The sequence below is a fragment of the Labrus bergylta genome, chromosome 14 (assembly GCF_963930695.1).
Source record: "Labrus bergylta chromosome 14, fLabBer1.1, whole genome shotgun sequence".
NCBI classification, from domain to species: domain Eukaryota; kingdom Metazoa; phylum Chordata; class Actinopteri; order Labriformes; family Labridae; genus Labrus; species Labrus bergylta.
In genome coordinates this window covers 13053115-13077073 of record NC_089208.1, presented here as the reverse complement: position 1 = coordinate 13077073, position 23959 = coordinate 13053115, and the positions used below count along the sequence as shown (strand labels likewise).

The 23959-nt window shown below is 38.7% G+C and overlaps 3 protein-coding genes and 1 long non-coding RNA gene across 6 annotated transcripts; 2 read left to right on the top strand and 2 right to left on the bottom strand.

The window, feature by feature from the left end:
• Positions 1-1251: 1251 nt before the first annotated feature.
• On the top strand, positions 1252-3607 carry LOC114920369 (uncharacterized). Its single transcript, XR_003808695.2, has 3 exons — positions 1252-1598; positions 1712-1932; positions 2048-3607. It is a non-coding gene; the product is annotated as an uncharacterized lncRNA (long non-coding RNA).
• On the bottom strand, positions 3599-15109 carry LOC109985240 (apoptosis-inducing factor 3-like). The gene is made up of 19 exons (XM_020635499.3): positions 14972-15109; positions 14672-14759; positions 13458-13567; positions 13096-13205; positions 12964-13008; positions 12168-12249; positions 11667-11779; positions 11478-11564; positions 10699-10790; positions 9137-9267; positions 8591-8706; positions 8422-8493; positions 7745-7808; positions 7043-7119; positions 6481-6598; positions 6167-6265; positions 5884-5959; positions 5665-5769; positions 3599-5428 (listed from the first exon to the last, which is right to left on the bottom strand). Exons 1-19 carry the CDS (start codon positions 14988-14990, stop codon positions 5395-5397), a joined length of 1638 nt encoding a protein of 545 aa, XP_020491155.2. The 5' UTR covers positions 14991-15109; the 3' UTR covers positions 3599-5394.
• Positions 15110-15127: 18 nt separating this feature from the next.
• On the top strand, positions 15128-19170 carry LOC109985326 (TLC domain-containing protein 2). Of its 3 annotated transcripts, none has more exons than XM_029277674.2 (7): positions 15128-15263; positions 15354-15438; positions 15807-16056; positions 16372-16454; positions 17071-17153; positions 18442-18641; positions 18755-19170. In XM_029277674.2, the coding sequence occupies exons 3-7, from the start codon at positions 15878-15880 to the stop codon at positions 18951-18953; spliced, it is 744 nt and encodes a 247-aa protein (XP_029133507.2). In that variant the 5' UTR covers positions 15128-15263; positions 15354-15438; positions 15807-15877; the 3' UTR covers positions 18954-19170. The 3 variants fall into 3 exon arrangements, with proteins under 3 accessions (XP_029133507.2, XP_029133508.2, XP_029133509.2); XM_029277675.2 differs by having other exon boundaries at positions 15129-15267; XM_029277676.2 differs by lacking the exon at positions 15128-15263 and having other exon boundaries at positions 15278-15438; positions 18715-19170.
• A 62-nt stretch (positions 19171-19232) lies between these two features.
• LOC109985338 (F-box only protein 40) lies at positions 19233-23933 on the bottom strand. Its single transcript, XM_065962819.1, has 7 exons — positions 23808-23933; positions 23606-23640; positions 22202-23389; positions 21371-21657; positions 21024-21155; positions 20280-20616; positions 19233-19608 (listed from the first exon to the last, which is right to left on the bottom strand). Exons 2-7 carry the CDS (start codon positions 23606-23608, stop codon positions 19390-19392), a joined length of 2166 nt encoding a protein of 721 aa, XP_065818891.1. The 5' UTR covers positions 23609-23640; positions 23808-23933; the 3' UTR covers positions 19233-19389.
• Between the last annotated feature and the right edge of the window lie 26 nt (positions 23934-23959).

The window sequence follows — 23959 nt, the reverse complement described above, 5'->3', positions numbered from 1 at the left end:
TGAAGATTTAAATGGGTTCATCTGTTCTGGCTAAATATAAACAGAATTGGCAATACATTATCCATTTAGTCTGAACAAACATGAATTGTGATTCTTGTTTATACCTGACAACCAGCTGTCCATCACTTTAAAAAAAATACCTTTTAAAAACAACTTTATGTAACTTTAATATGTGAACTGAACTTTGTCACTCCTTTGTCAATAAAAGTCGTGTCTGCTGTGACTCAGCACAGTGATTTATCCTCCCTCTTCCTGTAAGAACTACAGGAAGAGCTGAGATATGTGCTGGGAATGCAGAAGCAGGACAGACTTGTTTGAGGTCAGAGAGCGAGCCTATTCTTAGCACTGGCGGGTGTTTGGTTTAACAGTAGACAGAAAATATCATCCAAGTTCATTTACCATGCAATCATTACAATCGTTGCACTTTGACAAAGGGTTGTGCTCTAAAGCGTCACATTTCTTAACTGAATCAACCATAATGTGTGTTTGTTAGGCGGGTACACTGGTGAGGAACTGCAGTTTTTTCTGTGGAAGATGAATAGGATGGAACCTCCCTGGAAATACCACACTGCATGCTGTGGATATTGTCAGAGATGACACATTATTGTGTTATGAGTGTTAAAGTCCGATAAATTCATGTGATGCAGAAGTTGTAAAATCAACGAGTAAACACATTTAATAATTGTGTATCATGTCAAGACCCTGACACAGAAGATACAAGAAACTTATTTTTGTGGCTCTTAAAATGGTCATAGTGCCCCATACAGCTAACCGAACATGACATATCTTTGATGTACTCCTCTCACTCTCCTTCATTTTGATCAACTCCAATTTTTTTTTTTAAATATCAAGCCTTAGTTCTTATCAAGTCACACCTGTTTTTTCCACATTAACATGTAGGCTACACCTAGAATTTCCTGTTTCTGTTACATAGTTTAATATAGGCTAATTGACCTACATTTCCCCAAAACAAATAGGCCTACAGTGTAGTCTAAATGTTAAATGGCTTTTGCTTAAAAACAAGTTAAATAAGCCTACAATAAATAATGTTAAATGTATTATAATGCCTATTCTCTCCCTTAGGGGCCTAAATGTTTCTGATTAGTGGAAACCATACTGTCCATGGTAGCCTACTAAACATGTTATGACATTGGGGGCTTTGTAAACAGAGTATAGACACATTATAAGGGTTAGAAAAACACGGTAAAGTGTATTTCCATAATATGTGACCTTTAAGAGTACAGTAGTCAAGTTAGTTAACGCTGAAGCATGCTGCGTGCTGTTGCCAAGGATACACGTTGCTAGGCAACGCCGTGTTGTTTCAGGAAATGCTTGTCAATGGCAGCCATATGGCGCTAAGCATTTTTTCACCTTTTCTTCGCACTTACAATCGTGTTTAACAACCACCATAGATAAAGTAGCTTGACAACAGCGGCCTACACTCGCTGTGCAGCCTCATTCTTTGTTAGTAAACTAGACTTTTTCTTTATAAATTGCTGTAGGTTAGAGGATTCGTGTGAGAAGCATATTTCTCAGACACCGAAGGAGTGGAAAAGGAATAAAAAAAGCCTCTTCGCACGCTTCTCCAGAAAATACAGGTAAACACATTAGCCTACATTAGCCTACATCTTAATAACCAGTGTTGGGAGAAACCCGTTTCTGTAACTCCACTACTATTTGCGCATGACTTTAAGTGTAAGTTACTTTTCAGTTTCAGTAACGCAGGATACAGACATGAGCATTAAGGTTTATTGACATCGATTCGGCGGGCGAGGTTACGCTAACGTCAGCACAGTAGCATCCAGGAAGAAAAAATATCATCCGCAGTATGTAAGCGCACACAGCTGGCTGAGGATCATTCAGGCGTGATCTCTCTGTCTTGGAAATACAGACAAAAGTTCCCTGCTCGAATTGAACGACAAGAATAAAGTGGTGAGTTGTAGTCTATGTGCAGGAAGGGATTCTAGAGGGAGTCATTTGTAATCTAAACCCTTAGCTTTGTTTGTTCATACTGTATAGTGCCTGCACGTTTGTTGCCTCCTTGCAGACAAACCTCAGGTATATCTGTGCCTCCTGAGATGGTGCCTGGGTCCATGCAGCCACCTCAGAGTCCAGGTCAGCCTCGAGGTCAGCTGCCCAAGATCAAAGCTACAAGGGGGAAAGATGGGAAACAGCTTAATAACAGCAGCTGCAGGAGCAAAAGAAGACACCCCAAGGATTCAACAGGCCTACTAAAAAACAAATCTAGACTAAATGAAGAGGCAGAGCCCAGCTCTCAGCATGGGGAAAGCCTGAGGTGGGAGGGAGCTCTGGAGGACCCCCAGGCTGAGGAGAAGAGGCTGGAGCTGTACAGAGCCAACAGGCGACAGCGTTACATCTCACACAGAAAGACTCTGTTAAAGGACAACCAAGTTGTTTTTTCTATGGAGAACAAAGATTTAAAGGTTTTGTCCCAATCTGAGCAACAGGTGTCTGCAACGTTACTCCATTTGAGATTGAATTAAAGAAGCAAATACGAGTATTATGTCATCCCTGTTTTCGTTTGTTCATCAGATCTTCAGGAATAGACACAGGACTCAACATAAACTGATACTTTTGCTGGCTCAGTCTCTCCTTGCCATAATGATGTGGATTTAGTTTAAGGCCTTACACATACTGAGTCCAAGGCTGCTGTGCTGTCTCACATGTAAAGTGTGTATATCGACATACCTTAAGACAGATTTTAGATCCCTATTTTTGAAGATGATTATGTGAAGCAGTGGAATACCACTACTGTACAGTAGATGGCAGAAAAGACAACAAGGAAACATTGTCAAATCAGTGAATGCAAGACAAGCAGTTCTGTTGTGCCTGAGATGTTTTTATTTCATGAACATACAGTAGTGTGAAAAAATGACAGAAACTTCAATTGACAAATACATAATTGTCATTCAATCAGGTTTCTCTTTATATTGATAACAAAGCTGTAACTAACAAGGTCATTGTACCTTCACTTCTCAATCTTATGCGGGACAAAGGAAAATATTTCTCAATAAACTATAATGGGAACAAAACTTGATGTTTTTCTAACCTCAGGAATTACTTGAGGTTTCTTGCTTTCTCACTTTCACTGAAATATGAAAGCAAAAAATGTCCGTGCTTGCAATAGCACATATTTTTTAAATTATTTTATCTCAGTTTCTTAAATTAATTGGTGTGTTATGTTATGTAACATGTTGAGATTACAGATTGCTTTCCAGTGATAGCAGGTTGATTTATCTTGTTCTGTGAGAAAACAAATAATAAGATCATTTAGCTCAAGAAAATATAAAGTAAATGTAAAGATGTGATCCACTGTGCTACAGTCACAGGACACCATCAAGAATTTTTTTTTTCTTATGACGACAAGTTCTTTATATTGGGATTTCGAAATAACGATGCGTGGCTATTCTTATCATATGTAACAATGTGAATAGTGTCAGTAAGACTTTAATCTGTTCCTGGGTGATACATTTACATTTGAAGCTGTAATGTGACAGTATAATGCTTTGAATGAATCCTTGACTAGCAGGAATATCTGGTCAGAGGAATACAAATATTTTTTTCCCCAATAAAGCCTAAAAAATGTATCCACAATGATCTGAGTTCTAACCAATTTCTGAGGCTTTCTTATATTTTTTGTTGATTGCCCATGTTCGATTTGATCTTAAGCCGATAAAGATAGGGTTTCTCAGTTGATAATTAAGAACATTTTGATATCACAATTAGGGCTGTTTGCATTTAGTGGTTAATCGCGATCAATTTAAGATTAATGAAATGAATGTTCACATTTTTTATTGCATTTATTGCCTGATAATTTGTCCCTTTTGGCTGGATAAGCCTCTGCAGTGTCTCCCTGTAGTCACAATGATGGCAAAGAACCACACTGCTGCATCTATGAATTGCTCATTTCACTTAAAAAAACTCCTAGACGGTTCAGTTGATGAATCAAAAGTAATATATACCTTGTGACATCAAACACTTAACGTTTTTTCCGTGCTCTTTCGCTGTGTTTACTTTTTTAATGATAAAATAAATGTTGTAACCATGGATCTACTGGAAGGTCCTTTCCTTTTTAAAATAAAAGCAAGTTTTAATTCAAACAGCAACTAAAGTACTCTCAGTTTAAGACTGTACAAAAATACGAAACAAAAGCCAACCATTTTTGATTTTTAAATGCGAAATAACGGAATTTTAAACATGCGGATAAAAATGCAATTAGTCATGATTCAGCAATTAATCACAATTTTAAAAAAATGTGTTCGACAGCCCTAATTACAATATTAGTTGCGTGTGTAATAAAAAAATCACGTGTACCATCAAAGAAGATTTGATCCATGTGTGACATATCTAGAAAGACCATGCATTTCAAGTTCAAATATTATTTACAGTCTATGGTTGAAATACTGATCATGATTGAAAATAAAAGACATTGTGTCATGTTTGGCAGAAAAGTTTAAAATCTTTACATATAAAATCTTAACAATATACTAACTAGTAGCAACCTCAGAAGCTAAAACTTTATAACTAGTACTGGCCTTGAGAGTGTGCACCAGTTGAACCCTGGGTACAGCCAAATGAGGAAGAGCACTGAGGGTGAATCAAAGAGTGAATGTGGAGGTGGAAAGAGAGGAGTGAATTAAAGACAGTGAGACAGGGATAGTAGCAGAGAGACAATGGGGGGACGTGAGAAAAACACAGCATTTCTTTTGTCCATCTGCCTGTGTGTGCTGTTTGTCGAAGGCTTATTGTTCCCCGTTTGTGTGTTTTGTTATCATTGCCTATTTCAGCATCTCTGCTTCAAAGAGCAGACCACTCCCCCTCTGTTCTCCTAATCCCCTCTCCGACCCGACCACATACACAACTGCAGTGGGCATTAAGGTCACTTGTGTTTTTTTTTTCCAGCAGACTCGTCTAAGGCAGCACACACCGCCTTCAAAAAAGAGCAGTGAACAAACTGAGGCATCTTTAGTGCGATGTCTCTGGACTGGTGCTGAAATTTCCCCGGAGACACGAAGCCATAAAAATGTTATAAAATCTAATAAAATAATAAAAAAGGAATATATTAAAAAATAAGTTGCAAAAGCTGCATCCAAGTGAGGTATCTGTTGTTTGCATGGTGGATCCCCTGACATGAACACTGACTCCATGACGTACAGTATAAATCCAGTATGTCAACACTGTAAATATAAATTGTGTTATTTTACACCCTGCCATGAGGGATGTCCGTCTCTTCGAAAATGAGAGTTTTAATCAAGCTCTTCGGACTCTTTTTCGTTGGTGAGAGCGCAGGTGGTGAAGAGACGGATGAACAACACTCTGACTGCACATTGACATGGTACTGGTGATGAGAGGATGAATGGAGCAAAGTGTAAATCAGGACAACTGCAACCAGCTCAGGTCATCTGATCTGTCAAGAGAGTAATATTAGAGGAACATGCTTTACAACATTCAAGTTAATTCGTTTGACATTGCAATTATTTGTTCAAGGAATCATTTATTTCTAGTATTTCAGATTCTCTTTGTCACTTGGAGGCAGATATACCTATGGATGGGACGGCTGTCGATGACTGAAAGACATTAACCACAAAGCCCTCTACCATCGTCTCTGTCTTTAACAAGGATTATCAAAAGATGATAACATACTCAGCCTCTTTCTTTGAGATGACTTTCCCTGTTACCAGCCTCTCAGCTACTGCAGACACAGCAGGGTCGTAGTTTAGGCTCGCTGCTGCTATGACCTCATCATCTCTACAGAGATGTAAACACACAAAAAAAATGTGTTTGGATATTGAATCATAAAGTAAGATTTGTCAGATTGCAGATGTTTCTTCTTTAAGACAGCAGCTGTTTGTATTGACTTACTTGATATACAATGCCAGAAACTTCCTGTCCTCAAACTTTCCTTTCATTACAATCTCAGTGTATCCCTCCCCATAGCCTGCACACAATCAGAATCAAACATAGTTTTGTGAATTGGTGATCACAAATCTGTCATGGTTTGACTCAGTGGGAATAGGATTTGCAAACAGCAGCAGGATAAGCAGTTTAGGTTTTGCTCTTTGATAAAGGATTTGGTTAGTAAAGACTTTTGGATGCAAGAATTAGAAAGCTACAAATATAGACAAATGTTTGTGTGTGCGCCCACCTGCATATCGGATGGTTTTACCAAGTAGGACGGTCCAGTAGAAAGGAACTGAGCTGAGTTCAGTCTGTTTATCCATCATGTTCAGAGCTGCTATTCTCCCTGAATGACAACAAACAAAAAACATATTGTATTGAACTAGGCATACAAATAAACAATATATAGTATACACAAATATCAAACACCCTATATGAAACAGAACAGATGATGAGGGTTGTGAATTGTGTTTATTTGTGTTCAGTATGTCATAATACCTACAGTGGTTAAAAGTCAGTGAAATTGACTGTGCCTTTATTTTTACATTGTTACTGCATTACCGTGTGCTTGTGCCATCTGCCAGTGTCCGATGTTGACCAGCTGGTGTTTAGCCATCTTCAGGGGGAAGGTGGCCAGGTCACCCCCGCAGAACACACCGGGGACGTTAGTGCACATGTACTGCAGGAAGAAGATATGAAGAACTCATTTATGGTGCTGTACATATAACATCTGCTCTGTATACTGTGACTGTGCAAAAAAAAACACTGACTTTGTATTCACACTGACTATCAGCCTCACACATCAGGACTTTTCCTGATTTTACAGAAAATAACATAAACGTCTTGAAGTATTCTGAAGCAAAAAGAAGTGTTAATAAAATAAAATATATTTCGGCATGTTAGGATTCAATAAGGCCAGAAAAATCAAAGAAAAGAAAAATTCTAAGGAAAAAAATGGTTATTAAGAGATGAAAAATTAAACATCTACATATTAAGTTGATCTGTGGGACCCCCAAATGATGAGGAGGTAAATCGAAACAAAAACTCATATTAGAACACTAATGCGTTGAGAATGGAGGCAAAGAACCGGATGTTAATAACAGGGTGAGTCACAGCTGCTGACCTTGTCGACTTTTACAAAGTTTTTCGAGTCCATCTGTATTTTGCTCCCACGCAAGAACTCTGAGTTCGGTTTGATACCTGGGGGAAGAAAAAATGGGACACAAGTAATTTCTCTTCTTATATTTTTATTATGATGCTATGTTTGAACAAGCACAACGACTTCTATTTGTATACTTATCCAACTTGTTCTGTTGCCCCCACCACATTTCTTAGGTTTGTTGAGTTAAAAAAAAAAAAAAAAAACTCGATTAAGCTCCTCCAAAGGTTACAAGTCATTTTGGGTTGTGTTACTACTATGTGAAGCCACAGCAAGCAACAGGTTGCATTATTCTAGTTTACATGTAGGCTGAAGTGTAGTGGAAATATGCTGGTTGAGTTGGGGTTTCGTTTTCTTTGCTACGACCAGCAGAGAATCAAGGAAGTCACCATTCTCAGCCATATCCTGCATCAGTAGCACACAGCACATACTGTGAAGTGTGCCTTTGGACAGAGCCAGGATAAAGTAATATTCCTTTAAGAAATGTCAGCTTTGACAGGACATGAAACGTCTTCCACTGTTATTATATGACTTTATTGAACATTAAATGGTTAATGATATTGAATTTTCCCAGTTACACAGGTAATGAGCCGAGAAAATAAAGATTTGTTTAAATTGGATGTTTATAAGTTGGATATCACAGAAAACTGTCTGCATTCGACTTACCAATGCCAACTATCAAAACGTCGGCCGGGATAACTTTTCCACTTTTAAGCACAACCTCCTTCACCTTTAGGAAGAAAAGGGAAAAAAGGACACAGAAGAAATATGTTTCATATTTCCCAAAATAGTTTTTACTCTGTGTTTACTGTTGAAGAAGACAGTGGGAGCCACAAACGGCAGCTATTTTATTTTGCAATCACAAGTCAATGTTTTTATCTCAAGGAAACAAAGCTTGATTTTCAGTTATGGGTTGAATTTTCTCGAAAAAACAACAACATAGAATCGGATTATTGAAATAAGTTCTGGACTACATCATTTTGTTAAGATGAGATAATAATAATAGAGACCTCAAAATGTGTGTCTTAGACATATGTGGAAGACTGATAACTGAACATTGATTTAAATAAAGTGTTATGTGCTGGTCAATTATGGGTATTTCCTCTTCTATGACAATGAATGTAGTCATGATGCCACCTGTGCATGTTAGCAGGGTATAACTGCATGTTAACCACATGTTGTCTTTACTTTGGCTTCTGTTATAACAGGTTGACTGTCTTGTCACAAACAAATTTATTCACTTAATGATCACACCATAAGAAAATTACTCAAGGGTTGGCCTTTGTAGCTCCTGTAGTCTGAATTTTGACTGATATAAAAAAAAAAAGATCTTCCCAGCATACCTTGCCATCAGCACCAATGACTTCTGTCACATTATCATTCATGTAGAATCTCACATTTTTCTCTGACAGCATCTACAGAAAAAAAAAAAAAAAACAGAAATCAAACTATTAGATACTGAATTAAAAAAAAATAATGTGTAGATACTATTCAGGACTTACTCTCTCTTACCATCATAGTGACTTTTCCAATTTCCCGGCCCAGTGTGTTCTGGTAAGGCATCTCACTGCTGCCAATCACTGTGATACTGGAGGCTTTGTCTATCAAATAAGATGCAATTTCCATGCCTGAAAGGGAAACAGGTTGGTGAAGGTGAAGTGAGTAACATTCAAATAAAAGCTACAACAAATTGAAAATAACTACAATTTTATTGAAATAAATTGTAAAAAGAAACATATAAATATATAGTATATTGCAAGCCTCATTAGAAACTCCTAATAAACAGCAACTCTCTCTTTTACCCATCATTTGAATATTAAACAGAAAATATTAACCTTTAGAGCTTCTTTTAACCTTCCATTAATTATTTTATAAATATTATGTGGCATGTAAGGAGGTTTTTTTTCCACATGTCTTTGTTGTTTTAATAATGTTTTGTAGCCTTTTGTAGGTTTTTAGCCTCAATGAACCCAGATGAACTAAAAAAATGTGTCTTTTTCCCTACAGAATATTTACGATAGATAGATAGATCTTTAAAAACAAAGCTCCAAACAGTACCGACAAAAGAGGTTCCCACGAGGACAACGTTGCAGCCCAGGCAGACTGAGTGGATTTGTCGGGCGTCCTCTGGTGTCTCCAACATCTTGACGTTGTCCAGCTTCATCCCCGGCAGATCCAGACCCTTTGCTCTAAGAGACAGGAACACAATGACCACTCTGGTAAGTATAGAGGTGGGACAACATATGGAAACAGAAATATATCACTGTCCTGACTCAGGTGATACAATTATCTTATTGCTGTTGCCAAATATCAATATTCCAATATTATAACAGATTTCTCTGGCAGTTTGATTCACTGTTTGTCATTACTCATGACTCCTAACAGTGTGGCTTATCACAGAAATGAGGCTGACAAGAACAGAAGTTAATTTGGCGTACACATTCACACCCATACAGTCGCTGATGGCAGAGGCTGCTAAGTTAAGTGACCATCACAAGTAACTAACCCCATTCCTAAAATTCTCGCTCTCCATGTTCATCATTGTTAGCGTTATCTTCTTATTTTCACATTTTCATACATTATCAAATATCCTTTAGCAAAGTAAAGACAAGGACTTAAGATGATGGTAGTTAATGTGGCAATGGTCAGTTATCAATACGTGCAGTTGCTTGAATGCAGAGCTCTAAAAAGAGACAAGTGAGCAGAGGATCAGATTCAAGCATGTTTCTGTGTTTGCAGGAAGGACAACGCATCATGGAAGTGTTTCTTCAATTTTTAACAGAAAAAAAACATGTTTAGATTTTCATATTCCTAAATTCTTCTTATTATTATTATTATTTTCTCATTAGCAGAATGATTGGTGGCTGCTTAAACCCCTCCTCCCTTAAAAGGCTTTGACTGACCCTGGTTTCAAATAAGATTGTAACTCACAAACAGATTCTGTGTGTTTATTTGTCTGTGTATTGACAATTTTAAGTAAAACTACAACCTATAAGATATAGTGGGGTCAGTTATGTTTTTTTAGATATAGTTTAACTTTAATGAATTTCTGGCTTAGTTTTGTATTTTGTTTATTTCAGTGTTTGGATTTAATTTCCTGTTTTATTTTGTCTCTTTCTTCCTTCGTGTTTTGCTTGTTTCCCTTGTGTATGTTTTATAGCTTTATTTCCAAGTGAAGTCTTTCCTGTTTTATTTTGTCATTTCTTATCCTCGTGTTTTTTAATGTCCGGTTGTTACGGTTACATTCTTAAGTTCTCAGTGTGTCTTTAGTGTTTCCTTTTTTATTTTTTAGTTGTCCTCCACAGTGTTTCTTGTCTTGTATTACTTCCACCCTTTGTCTGGTTTCCCTCCATTTTGATTGCCCTGATTGTCTTCACCTGTGCAGTTAGTCTCACCTGTGTCTGATTACCCCTGTGTCTATTCAGTTTACCTTCCCTCTTCAGTTCATTTAATCTGACTGCACCTGTGATACATATCTTTTTGAACTTTAGTTGGACTTTTGAAAGGTTTTGCCTTTTGCCCCTTTGTTGAAATAAATCCTTGTATTACAGTTTGTAGTAATGTTATGTTCGTACTAGCACTGCACTTTTTTTAAATTGTGTTATTGCATAATAAAATACCTGCAGCCTGTTGAGATGAGGAGCTGGTCATAGCTCTGGACTGAACCGTCATCAAATGTGACTGTCTTCTTATCCGTGTCCACTGACAGCGCCTGCAACACAGTCAGAGTCCACTCAGTTTCTGAAGCATTCACACGCCAAATCATTAATCAAGTCAAAGGACCAAATAAAGAGCCCAGAGAATAATTAATTATGTAGCCAACACTGCATCAGGAACAGAGGTGTCAAGTAACGTAAGTACAAATACTTTGTTACCTTACTTAAGTAGAAATTTTGGGTCTCTATACTTCACTGGAGTGATTATTTTTCAGCTGACTTTTTACTTCTACTCCTTACATTTTAAAAATAGCCTCGTTACTCCTATTTCATTTCGGCTTGTTTTCATACCGGCTTTCATCGTTCAAAAAAACACACAAAAAAAAAAACCTATCCAGATAAATCCCGCCATCCGGATAGAGTGAATTAGATTGTGGTTGGATGAGAAGTATAAACATATACCATTCAGACACGCTGTGGCGCGGCCTAAGCTTTTGTCCTTAATGGCATTTTTCTTCCCTTACATTACTTTTACTTTTATACTTTAAGTAGTTTTGAAACCAGTACTTTTACACTTTTACTTCAGTAAAACGCTTGAGTTGATACTTCAACTTCTACAGAAGTCTTTTTAAACCCTTGTATCTATACTTCTGCCTGAGTAATGAATGTCAATACTTTTGACACCTCTGATCAGGAAACAATAGTTCAGGTTTGTATTGATCCAGTATAGTACAACAACTCACTTCTTTTCTGAGCCACACCTCGATGTCATACTTGTGGAAGAAATCCATCCTCCTCAGCAGTATACTGTCGCTCTCCACGTTCATCACCTGTTACATGGAGTCAGGGTTTGTGTGTTTGTTCATCTGTAACATCGCCATGAAACACATTACACATTTATCCATTTATCCATTCTCAAAGTTTTGGTGCACCTTGCTGAGTCGTGTTTTGTCGTAGGGTAAAAGTTCGTCTTTAGAGGCCATGATGATTCTGCCACCAAAATGTTCCTGCCGCAGAGTCTCAGCACAGATCAGTGATGCAGCTCCTGCACTTACAGAGAGTTAACTCACAATCACACACAGAAAACGCCTCACATACTGTAGTTGGTATCATTTTTAACACTGTTTGCTGTCCACCTGCATGTATAGCAGTTTTATCTAACCATATCTAGAGGTTCGGCTAGGTCAATACTCAGGAATGAGTACACATGAGTAATGATGTGTTGGCTGCAAAGAAAAAAGAAACTATGTAATTTTCTTTGTTTGAACGAACATTATTATTAAGTATTTGGCATGTTTGTATCAATTTTAATAAAAAACAATGATTATCAAAGTAGATCATTTTCTGTTAGTCAGCCTATGTATTCATCTACTAATTGATAAAGCTTTAATACACAAACGTATAAAAAGACATGAACAATGGCCGACTCTCACCTCCTCCCAGCAGCAGAATAGTGTGAGTAACTCCAGGCTCTGCACCTCCCATACTCTTAATTCTCTTCTCCTGCATGAGAGTCTGGATCATGGATAAAACGCACAATCATATAAACCAATCAAGAGGAAGAATTAGTACTCATTTAAAATGTTTTGAATACTCAGAAAACAATACAATATATTTTTTATTTTAAGATATTAAATATTTAAAGTGAAATTGTTGAACACTGTAGTTTGAATCATTGAACATTAATGTATTCTTGTTTTTTGTTTTTGTGTCATTTGGTTGCTTTAATACTGAAGTTACTATACCTTTTCAGTTTCTTGCTCTCCATAAAGACAACTATTGACTGAATGGTATCTATGCACTAGTGAATAATTAAAGACACTGCTTTATTATAATAGGTGCAAGAAATGTAAGTTGCTTTCTTTTGTATCCAGCATGACTTTAAATTACAAAACTAATCAACAACTAAAGACACAACACATTATGTACTCCATTTACTTTACTAATATTATTTCTTTAAATTAATTCTTTTTTTTTTTTTTTTTTTTTTTAAGGCTTGTTAACCCTCCTGGGATTTAAGTTTTAATAGGAGATGACAGCGGACTTTAACCATGGCAAGTGCAAAAATCTGATCATCAAAGACAAAATACATTATAATATAAAATAAAAATATCTCTCATAAATCCACATACAGATTTTGTTACTCCCACTGATAAGTGACTTTGTTAACAAGGCATTTTTGAGGAGCGGCAGCAGATCAGCATCAACTGGAAAAAGTAAACTTCTTACCTTTTTGTTAACTGTGACGTACACTTTACTGTTTTGTATTTTGACCTGAATGAAAGAAAGGCAAATGAAAATCTGATTAAATTAATTTGTAAGCTAAATATCTTTTTGTCTGTCTATGTCTCTGGTTTTTACCTTGTGGCAAGGAAGACAGTCCATGCCGGGGAATTCCTCCAGATCCCCTGTGTGGATGTTGAAACAGGCACCATGCCACGGGCAGCGCACTTTGTTGCCCAAAATAAACCCTAAAAATACACACACACACACTCTGTGATAACTTAAACATGATGTCAATAGTTAAAATTCCATATTCCAACACAAACACTTCAACACTATACTATAGTAAAGCTTTGACAACTTATTGATGATTGGTGATTTATTGAATGTTTTGGAGACACTGATATGATGGATGGATACACTTTTTTTCACAGATAAAGTTGTGAGTTAATAAATTGAATAAGTGTTCAATTCTAAACTCACTACAGATGCATCTTTACCTTGGCTGAGTGGAGCGCCATAGTGTGTACACTGGTTACCAATGGCATTGTATCTACCCTTACTGCGTGTCAACAGAACGCTGTGATGTCCCACCTCGACCTCCATCATCCTGAGGTAACACACACACACACACACACACACGAGTACGACACACGAGTATGAGCTACACATCTTGATTTGATTGTTCCTAAGATGGTGTTTTCATATCACTCAGAAGGAGAGAATTACATATTTTGTGTCAACATTTATCTGAAATTGTAGACTTATTTTTTCAACAACACTTGAATCCTGTCTTTGCCATAAACTACATTCTCTTGGTTACGAAAGTGCAGCCAATGTGAAAGGCCTTACACCTGCATTATTTGTAATACCATAATTGGCAGGGAGAGACTCAACTGGCAAAAGAAAACTAGTGGATGGTGAACTACAGGGGAAATTATCCTTGTCAGTTTCTTGACAAAAAAACAAACATTTTTGTAATCAGTTTCTGGTCATTTCTACTTTCAAGTCTTCCTCAACACGGCATGATGTAGTTGTTGTAAAATACAGTCAGATTTTGAGTTAAAATGTTGATTTAATTTGGCTGTACTTTATGGTGTGGCTACCTGTGATTGACTGTGATAAATAGCCTACTAAATATCATAGTAGAGTGGATTTAATTTGTTGACATCTGTAGGAATCTGTAGTGAGAACTCTTACTTAGAAGATTTGTATTTTAGTCTAAAGGTTTATGGAACCGCTTTTAAGAGGGAGAATTTCATGAAAAGAAAATGCTATCAGAAGTCTCTGATGTTGTTACTCTGTTTAAGATTTTGCAGTACAAAACTGTTAGCTTGACTTGGATTTTTGTAGTAGTCAATCATTGATTGACATATTCCATGCAGGAATTGAACCCATAATGGAAATTCAGGTCTCAAACTGACTTGTGTTTATTAACACCTGAACTGGAAAATGATGTATCAGTGTGTGTCAAGCACATTTAACTGACCATTGTCTTTAATTGCTTGAAAAACAATAGCTTTAAATGTAGGCTAGACTAAAGACTTTAAATCAAACAGACAGTTGGGTCAAAGAGGATGATATGCTGGGGACGTGTTTCGCTATAAGCTGTGGATTCATTTTGATAAATCATTCCTGGAGGTAGGCTATTGAACGTAGGCCTATGTCTGTTAGTCAGGTTGTGAGCAATAGGCTACCCCCGTCCTGTTCTTACTGTCCGTCCAGCAGGTCTGACTCCAGACACACCACCCCGGTCAGCTCCTCTGAGTCCTCTGGATCTGAGTCCGGAAGCTCCTGTCGCGCTGAACACATGCACGCGCAAACAAAGACGAGCATGCGCAAACATTTCAGATGAATTGACAGAAGTTAAACCATCATAATTGTTCCATGTAGCACTACAGTTTAATAATTAAGCATTCAAATCTTAAAGGGCTTAAAGACATCTGGAGACAGTTTGCCTATTGACCCTAATCATCAAATTGCTGGGTAATAAAAACAATATTGGCCTACTCACGTGGTCTGGTCCCAGACATCTCTGATTCAGTTATTACAACACAACACAAGAAACGCTAAAGTCCTCCAGAAACATTAAAAGTTAGTCAGATGCTTCGCTGAATGACGTTTTTCGTGTCCTCTTCTTATCAGGTTGACGATGGAAGAGTCCGTTTCCACGGTGATCCATCCCAAACCCTCATCGCTTGATCCTGGGAGACCGGGGGGGGAAAGTGGACGATTTAGGAGGATTGACAAGACGAGTGAAAATCAACCCAAAAAAAAAAAAAAAAAGTGATTCTTCTGGGACTCCGGTAGGTGAGCGGTCTCTGTGATGTCACAGCTCATGTTCAGCCAGTTATTGTCCCAGAGAAAAAGCGACCCCGGTCTTTTGTGTTTCACAGCGGCCGTGTGGAGAAAAGAGCTGACGAGGCACCAGCCGCGACCCTGAATGGACCGGCGACAAAAGCACCTCTTACAAAACCGGAGGTAATACTTTCATTCATACTCCGTTTTAAGTTTCAAAAGTTCACTGTAAAGTTCAAGGATTTCACAGGATAAAAAGTGGATACTCAATCTAAATTAGGCCTAGCCTTTTCATTTGTTTACTTTGTCTCGATTTGAATCAAATGTCTTCTCCTACACATTATTGTAACAGTGGCTGATGTCTTTATTGTGTCATTGTCGCATAAATATGATAGTTGGCTTGGGTTGTAAGACTTGTCTTTCTTTCAAAAGCACACCACAATGTCATAATGAAAAGGAGTCAACATGACCTCTTTCCCTGTACTTGAAGACAGGAATGTGTGTCAAAGGGCAGAGATATCACTTCTAACTCTTCCCCTCTTCGTTTTCAGCTGACAGGTGCCCTGAACACAGGAGTAGCTGGGATACAAAGTAAAAGTAAACATTGGGCACCAATTTCGTTATGGATTTGAAGTCAACACTTCTGGTTGTTGGAGGATCTGTGTGCTCCTTCAAACTGCTGAACACGGTTGTCAGATTCCTGCCGACACCCGAGCCGGCACACAATAAAATGTGGAAGTGGAGGAACACCGTGACATCTTTAGCTCACAGCTCGCTGACTGGAGCGTGGGCTGTTTCATGGTGCGTAAACACACAATAGGCAAGGCAAGTTTCTTTATATAGCACATTTCAACAACAAGGCAATTCAAAGTGCTTCAAACAAGACAGAAGCATCGTGACAGAGGAAAGAAAAGAAACATTAAAATAGAACATTTAAAAAATCATGAAATAAATCTGAAAATATGTTTCAGAAATATTAAAGTGCAGAGTAAAAGTTTCAAATCTTATTAAAGCTGTTTAATTAAAGGCAGCTGTTAACCGGTGTCTTCAACCTCGATTTAACCTCGATACTCTTCCTGTGATCTCTCTTTTGTCTTCCTCTCTCTGGACGTGCAGTTTGTACTGTCAACCTAAGATGTTGGAGGACCTGATCTCCTCTTACTCCTTGCTCTCCCACTGCCTTGTAGCAGTATCAACAGGTGAAACCCTCCCTCTGACACACCTTTAAATTCATAGATAGATTACTTCCTCCAGCACTCAAGGCTGAGAACAACGTTCTTTGTCATTTAACCTTATTAAGAATTACAAAAGGAGATAAAATGAAGAGGTCTTTTTAATTCTTTGGATTTATGACATTTTTACAGCAAGTTCCCTAGGTCATGCACTGCTTCGATTAAATCAAGTAAAACATGTATTTACTCATCTTGCAAATTGAATTCTGTCCTTACAAGGTTATATTTGCATAAATGTAAGGCACACTGTTTGGAATTTCTGCCACTTGGTATCTAAATAAAAAACAGATAAAAAACAAGACGTAGTCTGATGGCATGGTGAACTTGAATTGTTGGACTCTTAATTGTTAAACTGTTTAATGTCAGTCAGGCAGAAATTATGCTTAGATTTGACATATTTTACTCTTGATAACAGCTTTGAACCCGTTTAAATCAAACCAAGACAAATAATGGGATTTCCTTCTTGTGGTCTCTCCCATCAAAAGCTCACAATGAGATCATTATTTTGTATATTTCATGATGCCTTGTGTATGGATGTAGTGTTTTTTGCTAACATAAAACTAAAGTTATTTTTCTCCTGCAGGTTATTTTATTAATGACTTCTTGGATGTGAGTTTAAACCAATCACTTAAACAGTCACGGGAAGTGCTTCTCCACCACTCCACGGTAATGTCTGTGTGTGTGTGTGTGTGTGTGTGTGTGTGTGTGTGTGTGTGATCAGTTGGCAAAGAGAGCAAGCCTTAATAATTTCTCATTCATTATTTGAAACTACACACAATATCAGCATGACCTACTATGGCAACATTTTAGAGATTTAAGTTTAGTTACAAAAATGTAGAAGTTTCATTTTGTCATTGAACAACACTTTCTCTCTAATCTCAGTCAAGTAGAATAAAATAATAATCTTAGGTCAAAGGTCAAAAAGCTCCTACTAGACTTTTCTAACTGGTTATTAAACAGGCAGAAATTAATACTAATGTCTCCATATGACATATGCAAACAAAAACATTTGTGTTTGTTAACATTTTTTAAAGGATTTTTCTTAATTCATCCAGCCCTTACACCTTTTGTATGTTGTGATAATGACGAGGTCAGTAAATGAAAATGCACCGTCATCCTTCGCTGTTATTCTCTCAGCCCTTATCTGTGTGACAGTTCAATCTCAGGCAGCAGAGGTCATGACCTCATTCACCTCCAGCAGTGATTGCCTCTGTGTGTCGGACTTTTGTACCACAATGTAAAATGTAAGACATGTTTCAGGATGTGTTTGTGTGTGTGTGGGTTTGCTTAAAGCTGTGCAACTCTTTGTTGTTTGTGATTTTTTTCTTTAAAAGAAGAAAACATTTATCTCTAGATGAGAGAAGATTTATCCTTTACACAGCTATTTCATCATAGTTCAAGTCAACTTGGTGCAATGTTCAAAGTCAATATATATATATGTATATATATATACATATATATATATATATATATATATACTTTTCCACTTTGGAGGTCTTTCTGATAAGCTCAAGTGATTATATGAATCAAGTTATGCTGCAGGATATTTACACCAGCCAAACCAACTATTCACAACTTGGTAACAGAAACCTTGTTCTTCTTATTGCTTATTAAAATGTGTAAGGTTTGATAACTAACCACTTACAAAAAATAATTAAACTTTTTTTAAAGGTCTACTGTTATAGGTTTCTAAGGGTCCAATTTAATTTATTCCCAGGAAAAATACTAAATCTAAAAGTGACATTGGTAATATTATATTTTTAATAAATATGAATAAATTATTCAGCTTGTTTATGTTACCATTTCAATAATGTTTACTAAATAGTGGTATTATACTGTTTGATGCATAATCATTATAGAATCTTTTTTTTTTTCCAAGTAGCAAAAAAACAACTTATTGAGGTTCTACTTCTGGTGTTAACCTTTGATTCCCCTGCTCAAACTGTTTTCTCAGGTACTCTCCTGCTTCACTTTAGCTGTGACCTCTCGTCTCTATCTGGGCTTTGCTGTGGTCTCTTTGCTGATTGAGATCAACTCAGTTTTCCTTCACATCAGACAGGTCCTCCTGCTGCTAGGACAAGGGAACAGAACTGGACCTGCAGAACCTTGCACCTCTGTGACCTACAGCCTGACCAGCTGGCTCAACCTGGGAACGTAGGTGGTGTCTCAATTTCTGGAGGTTTCAGAGAGGCCACATGTTTCTTACTAATATCTCATGTTTTTGCAGAAAGTGTACTTACACAGTTTCTCTCTGGTTTCACCTGAAGTTTACTGGTATTTCGTATCTGTACGACGGGATGGATGACCCGCTGGCTGGCGTCTCATCGTGAACATATACCTCGCTTTGTCTTCATGATTGGGACAACAGGTCTGAGTCTCATCTCCACCATGAACATGGTGCTGCTTTACAGACTGCTCAGAGCAGACTTCCTCACCAATCCTCACAATACCAGCAAGAACCACTAGAGGGAGCCACTGCTGCGTGTGTTCTGGTCAATATGGCTCATTTTTCTACCTCATGCTGTGGATAAACCGTGGAGCAAGGATCAGAGGTCCACTGTGGCTAATAGTTCTTCTTGCTTGTATTTTTCCATTATTACATTTGATTGTAACACTACTTGTTCATGTTGTCAGATCAATGTAATAACTCTTTTGTTTAAAATATAAACTTGAATAGAGCACAGTTTTGTACTTAACTTATTTTAGTTTGCTTTTATTTCAACTGATAAACTTTAGAAATTACAAGAAAGTCATCTGGGAAGCAAAATTGCTCCTGTTTTATTTTCAAACAGCAACAACATCAGTGACAGGAATAAGAGTGGACAACATGCCACTATAGCTAGATAATTTAATGAACATATAATGAAATATTAGAGCAGCCCTGAGTGTCATTAAGTTTGCATTACATCATGATCCTCTCGTGCTGAAACAAGCTAACCAGAGTGGCACCTTTACAGCTGCTGGTAGTGTGGGTGTCCTCTCTGATACGCGGCAGGTGAATCTTCTCTGTCCTGGACTCTCTCTCATAGTAGGGACACACCTTTAGGTGCTCGGACATGGACGGCACATCTCGGAAACACCAAGTGTCCACTGGGGAGAACAAGGTGCTGAACTGCCACACCTGACGTCGCACACACATGCAGGAGAGACAGAGAGAGAGTCAGCGAGAGAGCTCAATATTCATGCCTGATTTAAAGAATATACCTTTTATTAAATTTGAGGTGTGCTATTACTGATGAGACGCCAAAAAATGCTCCTGCAGACTGCAGCAGGGGTTATGCAATGTTCATGGTCTCTAATCACTGCTGGTAGTGTGATTTGGTACGTTTTCCCAGCGTTATATAGGTGGTGGTAAAGTTCAAAAAGTATATTGGCTAATATCAAATTGCATTATATGTTAACACACACACATATATACACATACAGTATATGCTCCCTTGACTGGCTGCAGTGTAGGTCACCAAGCCCGCCTTCTCCAGGTTAATAGATGGGACATGTTTCCATCAAATAAAATCAAATACATATTTCTCAAATATGGTTTCTGTCAAAGTTTGCATTTAATTCCTTAGATTGAAGTGTTAATACAAACATCACTGCATGTACTTGTGTACAGTACTTTACTAGATTCTGTATTGCCTCATGTTTTCTCACCTTAGTTTTGACCCTATCTTATGTATTATTCAGTTTAGCTTCAATATAAATGACATATTTAAAACAGCCCAAGTACTGCTGATGAAAGCATGTCAACTGTCACTCCTCATAGATTCTCCTGACAGACACACTGCCTCTTACCCTCTGCGTCACCCTCCACTTGGCTCCCCCGTGTGAGTATGTTTTCCTCTCCCAGCTGAGGGTCACCATCCCTCTCTCCTGCAGCAGAGAGGAGCACACCTGCCTCATGAGCTTTGACACCAGAGCTAGCTGGGACAGGGACAGACTGTCCAGGAAACTGGCTATGTGGCACAGCACCTCGTAGGGGAGACAGCTCAGAGAGTCCTCTCCTCGTCCACCTCGACCCCCTCTCTTCCTCTGAGTGTTGGAGGAGTCTGCTGAGCTCCTGGACTTTTGGGAGGTATTACCCAGAGAGGCATGAGTGGTGGGATGCAGGCTCAGACAGCCTAGATCCTCGCTGAAAGCAAAGTTGGGACTGTGGTGAGATATTTACTTTAATATATCTGCAGGGATTTCATTGGCTCATTGAATACTCTCAGTTAATCTAGGATTTCTTTGTCTGCAAAGACTTGTCAGCTTTAAAACTGACACTCATTCACCTCTACCTACCTCTACTTTAAATTAAGACAGTGCTGTCCTATTGGTCAACAAGTTAGTTATGCATGTGGTTATAGAAAATTATCAAAATTAAAGCAACACATAACATCAAATGAAACGTTCCCTCTCATAGTTGAATCACTTTATACTCCTAATGTTCCTTTTATACAATCATAATATGCTGCTTTAATCTAATCTAATACACCTGAAGGAAGGTACATCAGTACCAAACATAAGAAGAAAAGGAAACTATGTGTTTTATCTCACTTGTAGGAGACGGTAGCTTCATGTGTGGATGGATGAAACCTTTTCTGGTTGTAGGTGCATCCCAGGTAGGCCAGAGGGCATCTCTGCTCAAACCACCCATTCACACCCATCTGGATGTCACAGTGTATGTTCCTAAGTTTGAGAACGTGTACAATTACAAAATGAATCATCACTAGTATTGTTCAATAGTTTAGCCAAATACAAACATTTAAACTGGAGCATATTAGCCTGAATGATACAGTTTTATGTTTTTGTTTTGTTTTACAAAATCAGCTCAGGTGCTGTTGATTGAGATAACTAATATGTACTCTAAAGGAAATCTGGATGTGGAAAATAATGAAGCCCACCTATAATGTTTGCCGTATTCTCTGCGCTGAAAGATGTGTTCACAGAGGAAGGTAAAGGCAGAGCTGGCCTTGTGGTGTCTGCTGGTCACACTCTCCACCTGCAGCTGAAGGTGCAGCTCCAGCGGTTTTTCAGTTGTCAGGTCTGCCAATGACGTGTTTCTCCGGAAAGGAGCAGACAAGAAGTTATACGTCTGTGTGCCTTCGTCTTGTAACAGACCATCTGTGCATCTGCTTTCTGCGATCAGGTGACCCCTTTGCTCCTTCTCCAGGGAGCACAGCAGAGAGGCCTGAGGAGCAAACATATTTTGTCATACTGTACAGGAGGCCTTTACTGTATTCTACCTTTTCGGCATGACACAGTAAATAAAACTGTCTTGTAAACATGAGGCAAAATTTAACCACTAAAAGCCTAATATTTCCCTAAGAAATTTCTGAAAAAACAACCTCTCTGTGGTATCATGATAGAAGATAGAAGATGCGTTTTTGTTGTTTCTTGTAACATTTTAAATGATGGTGCTTTTATTTTGAAAAAGTAATGTCTGTTGGAGTAGTAGTGAGGCAGGTGCGTCTTCAATTCTTTTTTATTCACTCGTTCATTTATTATTCACTCTGTTCATGGCAGATAGCTACTGCCAATACAGCTATATGGATCATCAGTTGAAGTTTCAGATTGTCATTCAACCTGGGACAGTGTAGTTGGTGTTATGTTCATCTTTTTGCAGCCATTGTCAAGTTAACGCAGAATTTGTAGGAATAAATAAAAGCCGTAGTTACCACCGTAAATGAGACGATTGGTGAAGATTATGAGGATGAACATGATCTTTTTCTCACCTGAACCTCCTCCCACACTGGCATCTCCTCTGGCGCCACCCCCAGGTCACTGGTGTCTACAGCTTGACTCTCCCTCTTGTAGAAACTAGGGTTGCGAATGCGGCCCTGCTTGGCAGAGAAGCTTGTTGGAACTTTAAAAGTACGCACAGTGATAATCTTCATGGGCTCAATGTGTCCGTACACAAATTTCTTCTTCTTCAGTTTTCCTGAAAGACAGGAGGAGTTGGATGTGGAGGAAACAATGCATGCAGTTCTCCCCTGTTTACAGATGTTGGATGCACCTACACAGAGCTCATCTGTATCTTCCTCTGTCAAAGTTCCCAGGCGTTTTTCTTGTCCTTTAGCAGGCCCCTGACCTCTGCCCGCCCCTGCTGCCCCTTCAGCCTCTCTGCATCCGCCCATCTCCATACTGAACATGCGCTCCCAGGCATTGTAGTTTTCTAACACTTCCGCGTCCAATCCCGAGCCCCTAGCAATAGCTTCTCTCTCCTCAAGGGAGAGTATTGGCCCCTGCTCAAATTCATCTTCAGCTGACTCGTCCTCATCTTCTTTTCCATCAGGTATATGGGAGTTTAACAAGTCAAAAGACTCCCTGGCGACTTCCTTTGCAGCCGCCCTTTCTGCTGCCTCCTTCTCCAAAGCAGCCTTTTTCTGCATTTGCTTCTCCTTTCTTCTCTCCTCTTCCCTCCTCTCTTCCTCTTTCTCATCCTCCTCCACACTCTGGATCAGCTCTGGGAACAGTTTCTTCATCTTCATGAGGTGAAAGAGGCGGTCCTGGTCCTTCAGGGCCATGGCCAGATCCAGACAGCCACCTTGTTGTCTTTCATGCAACAGGTTTTCATGCAGCTCTACGTTCGAAAAAGAGTGGGAATCGTTTGCAGGCCAGCGGTTCCACTCCATGGAGCAGCACACCACGCTGGCTGGACATACTTGAAGGTGAGCTGCCTGTGAGGAGCGAGGCAGGTGGAGCGGGCAGCCGTACTCAACATTAAGACAGGGCACCCTCACATTGGGGCAGAGCAGCAGGTGATCCTCCTCTTTGCACAGGTGGAATAGAGCTCCACAGTGCAGGCGGCATGGGGTGATCGCACAGCACACAGAGACCTCCACACGAGCCCTGCAGCGCCGGCTGTAGCAGGAGTCACAGTGGACATGCTGTCGCACTCTGGAGGCTCGAGATCGAGAACTCTGATTGGGTTTAGGTAAGACAAAAAGGAAAGTTAAGAAACAGATTGATGTAAGGATCAAGAGTCAGATCCAGTAAACGTAGAATATTTACATAAAAGTGCAAATTACTTTTGCACAACAGCTTCTGATACAACAATTTACTTGATGAAGAACAAACTGTTGATGTCAGTTTCAGACACCATGAATTAAGACAAGGATTGTAAAATCAAACCATACCATGCTTCAGATCATCTGAAAGCTTGAAGTCTGTCCTGCAAACAAAAAGGACACTGTCAATGTCCTCACTTTACAATCAGCTTAAATGCATTTTGACACACTCACTAGCAGGACACCTGTGGTCTGTGGCATTACAACCAAATGGGAACATTGAATAGTAAACTGTAGCCTACCGCTGTATGAATTGGAAAAGGAAACTTACCCGCTCCTTGTGCCCTGTCTTATACGTGAAAGACCAAAGTGTTCGAGTGCGTGTCTTGTGTTATGTGTGTGTGTTATAAATAGAGCAGAGTAGGGACTGAGAAATGTTACACAGGTGGTCAGAAACATGGTTTGGATTACAAGACCCTGCTT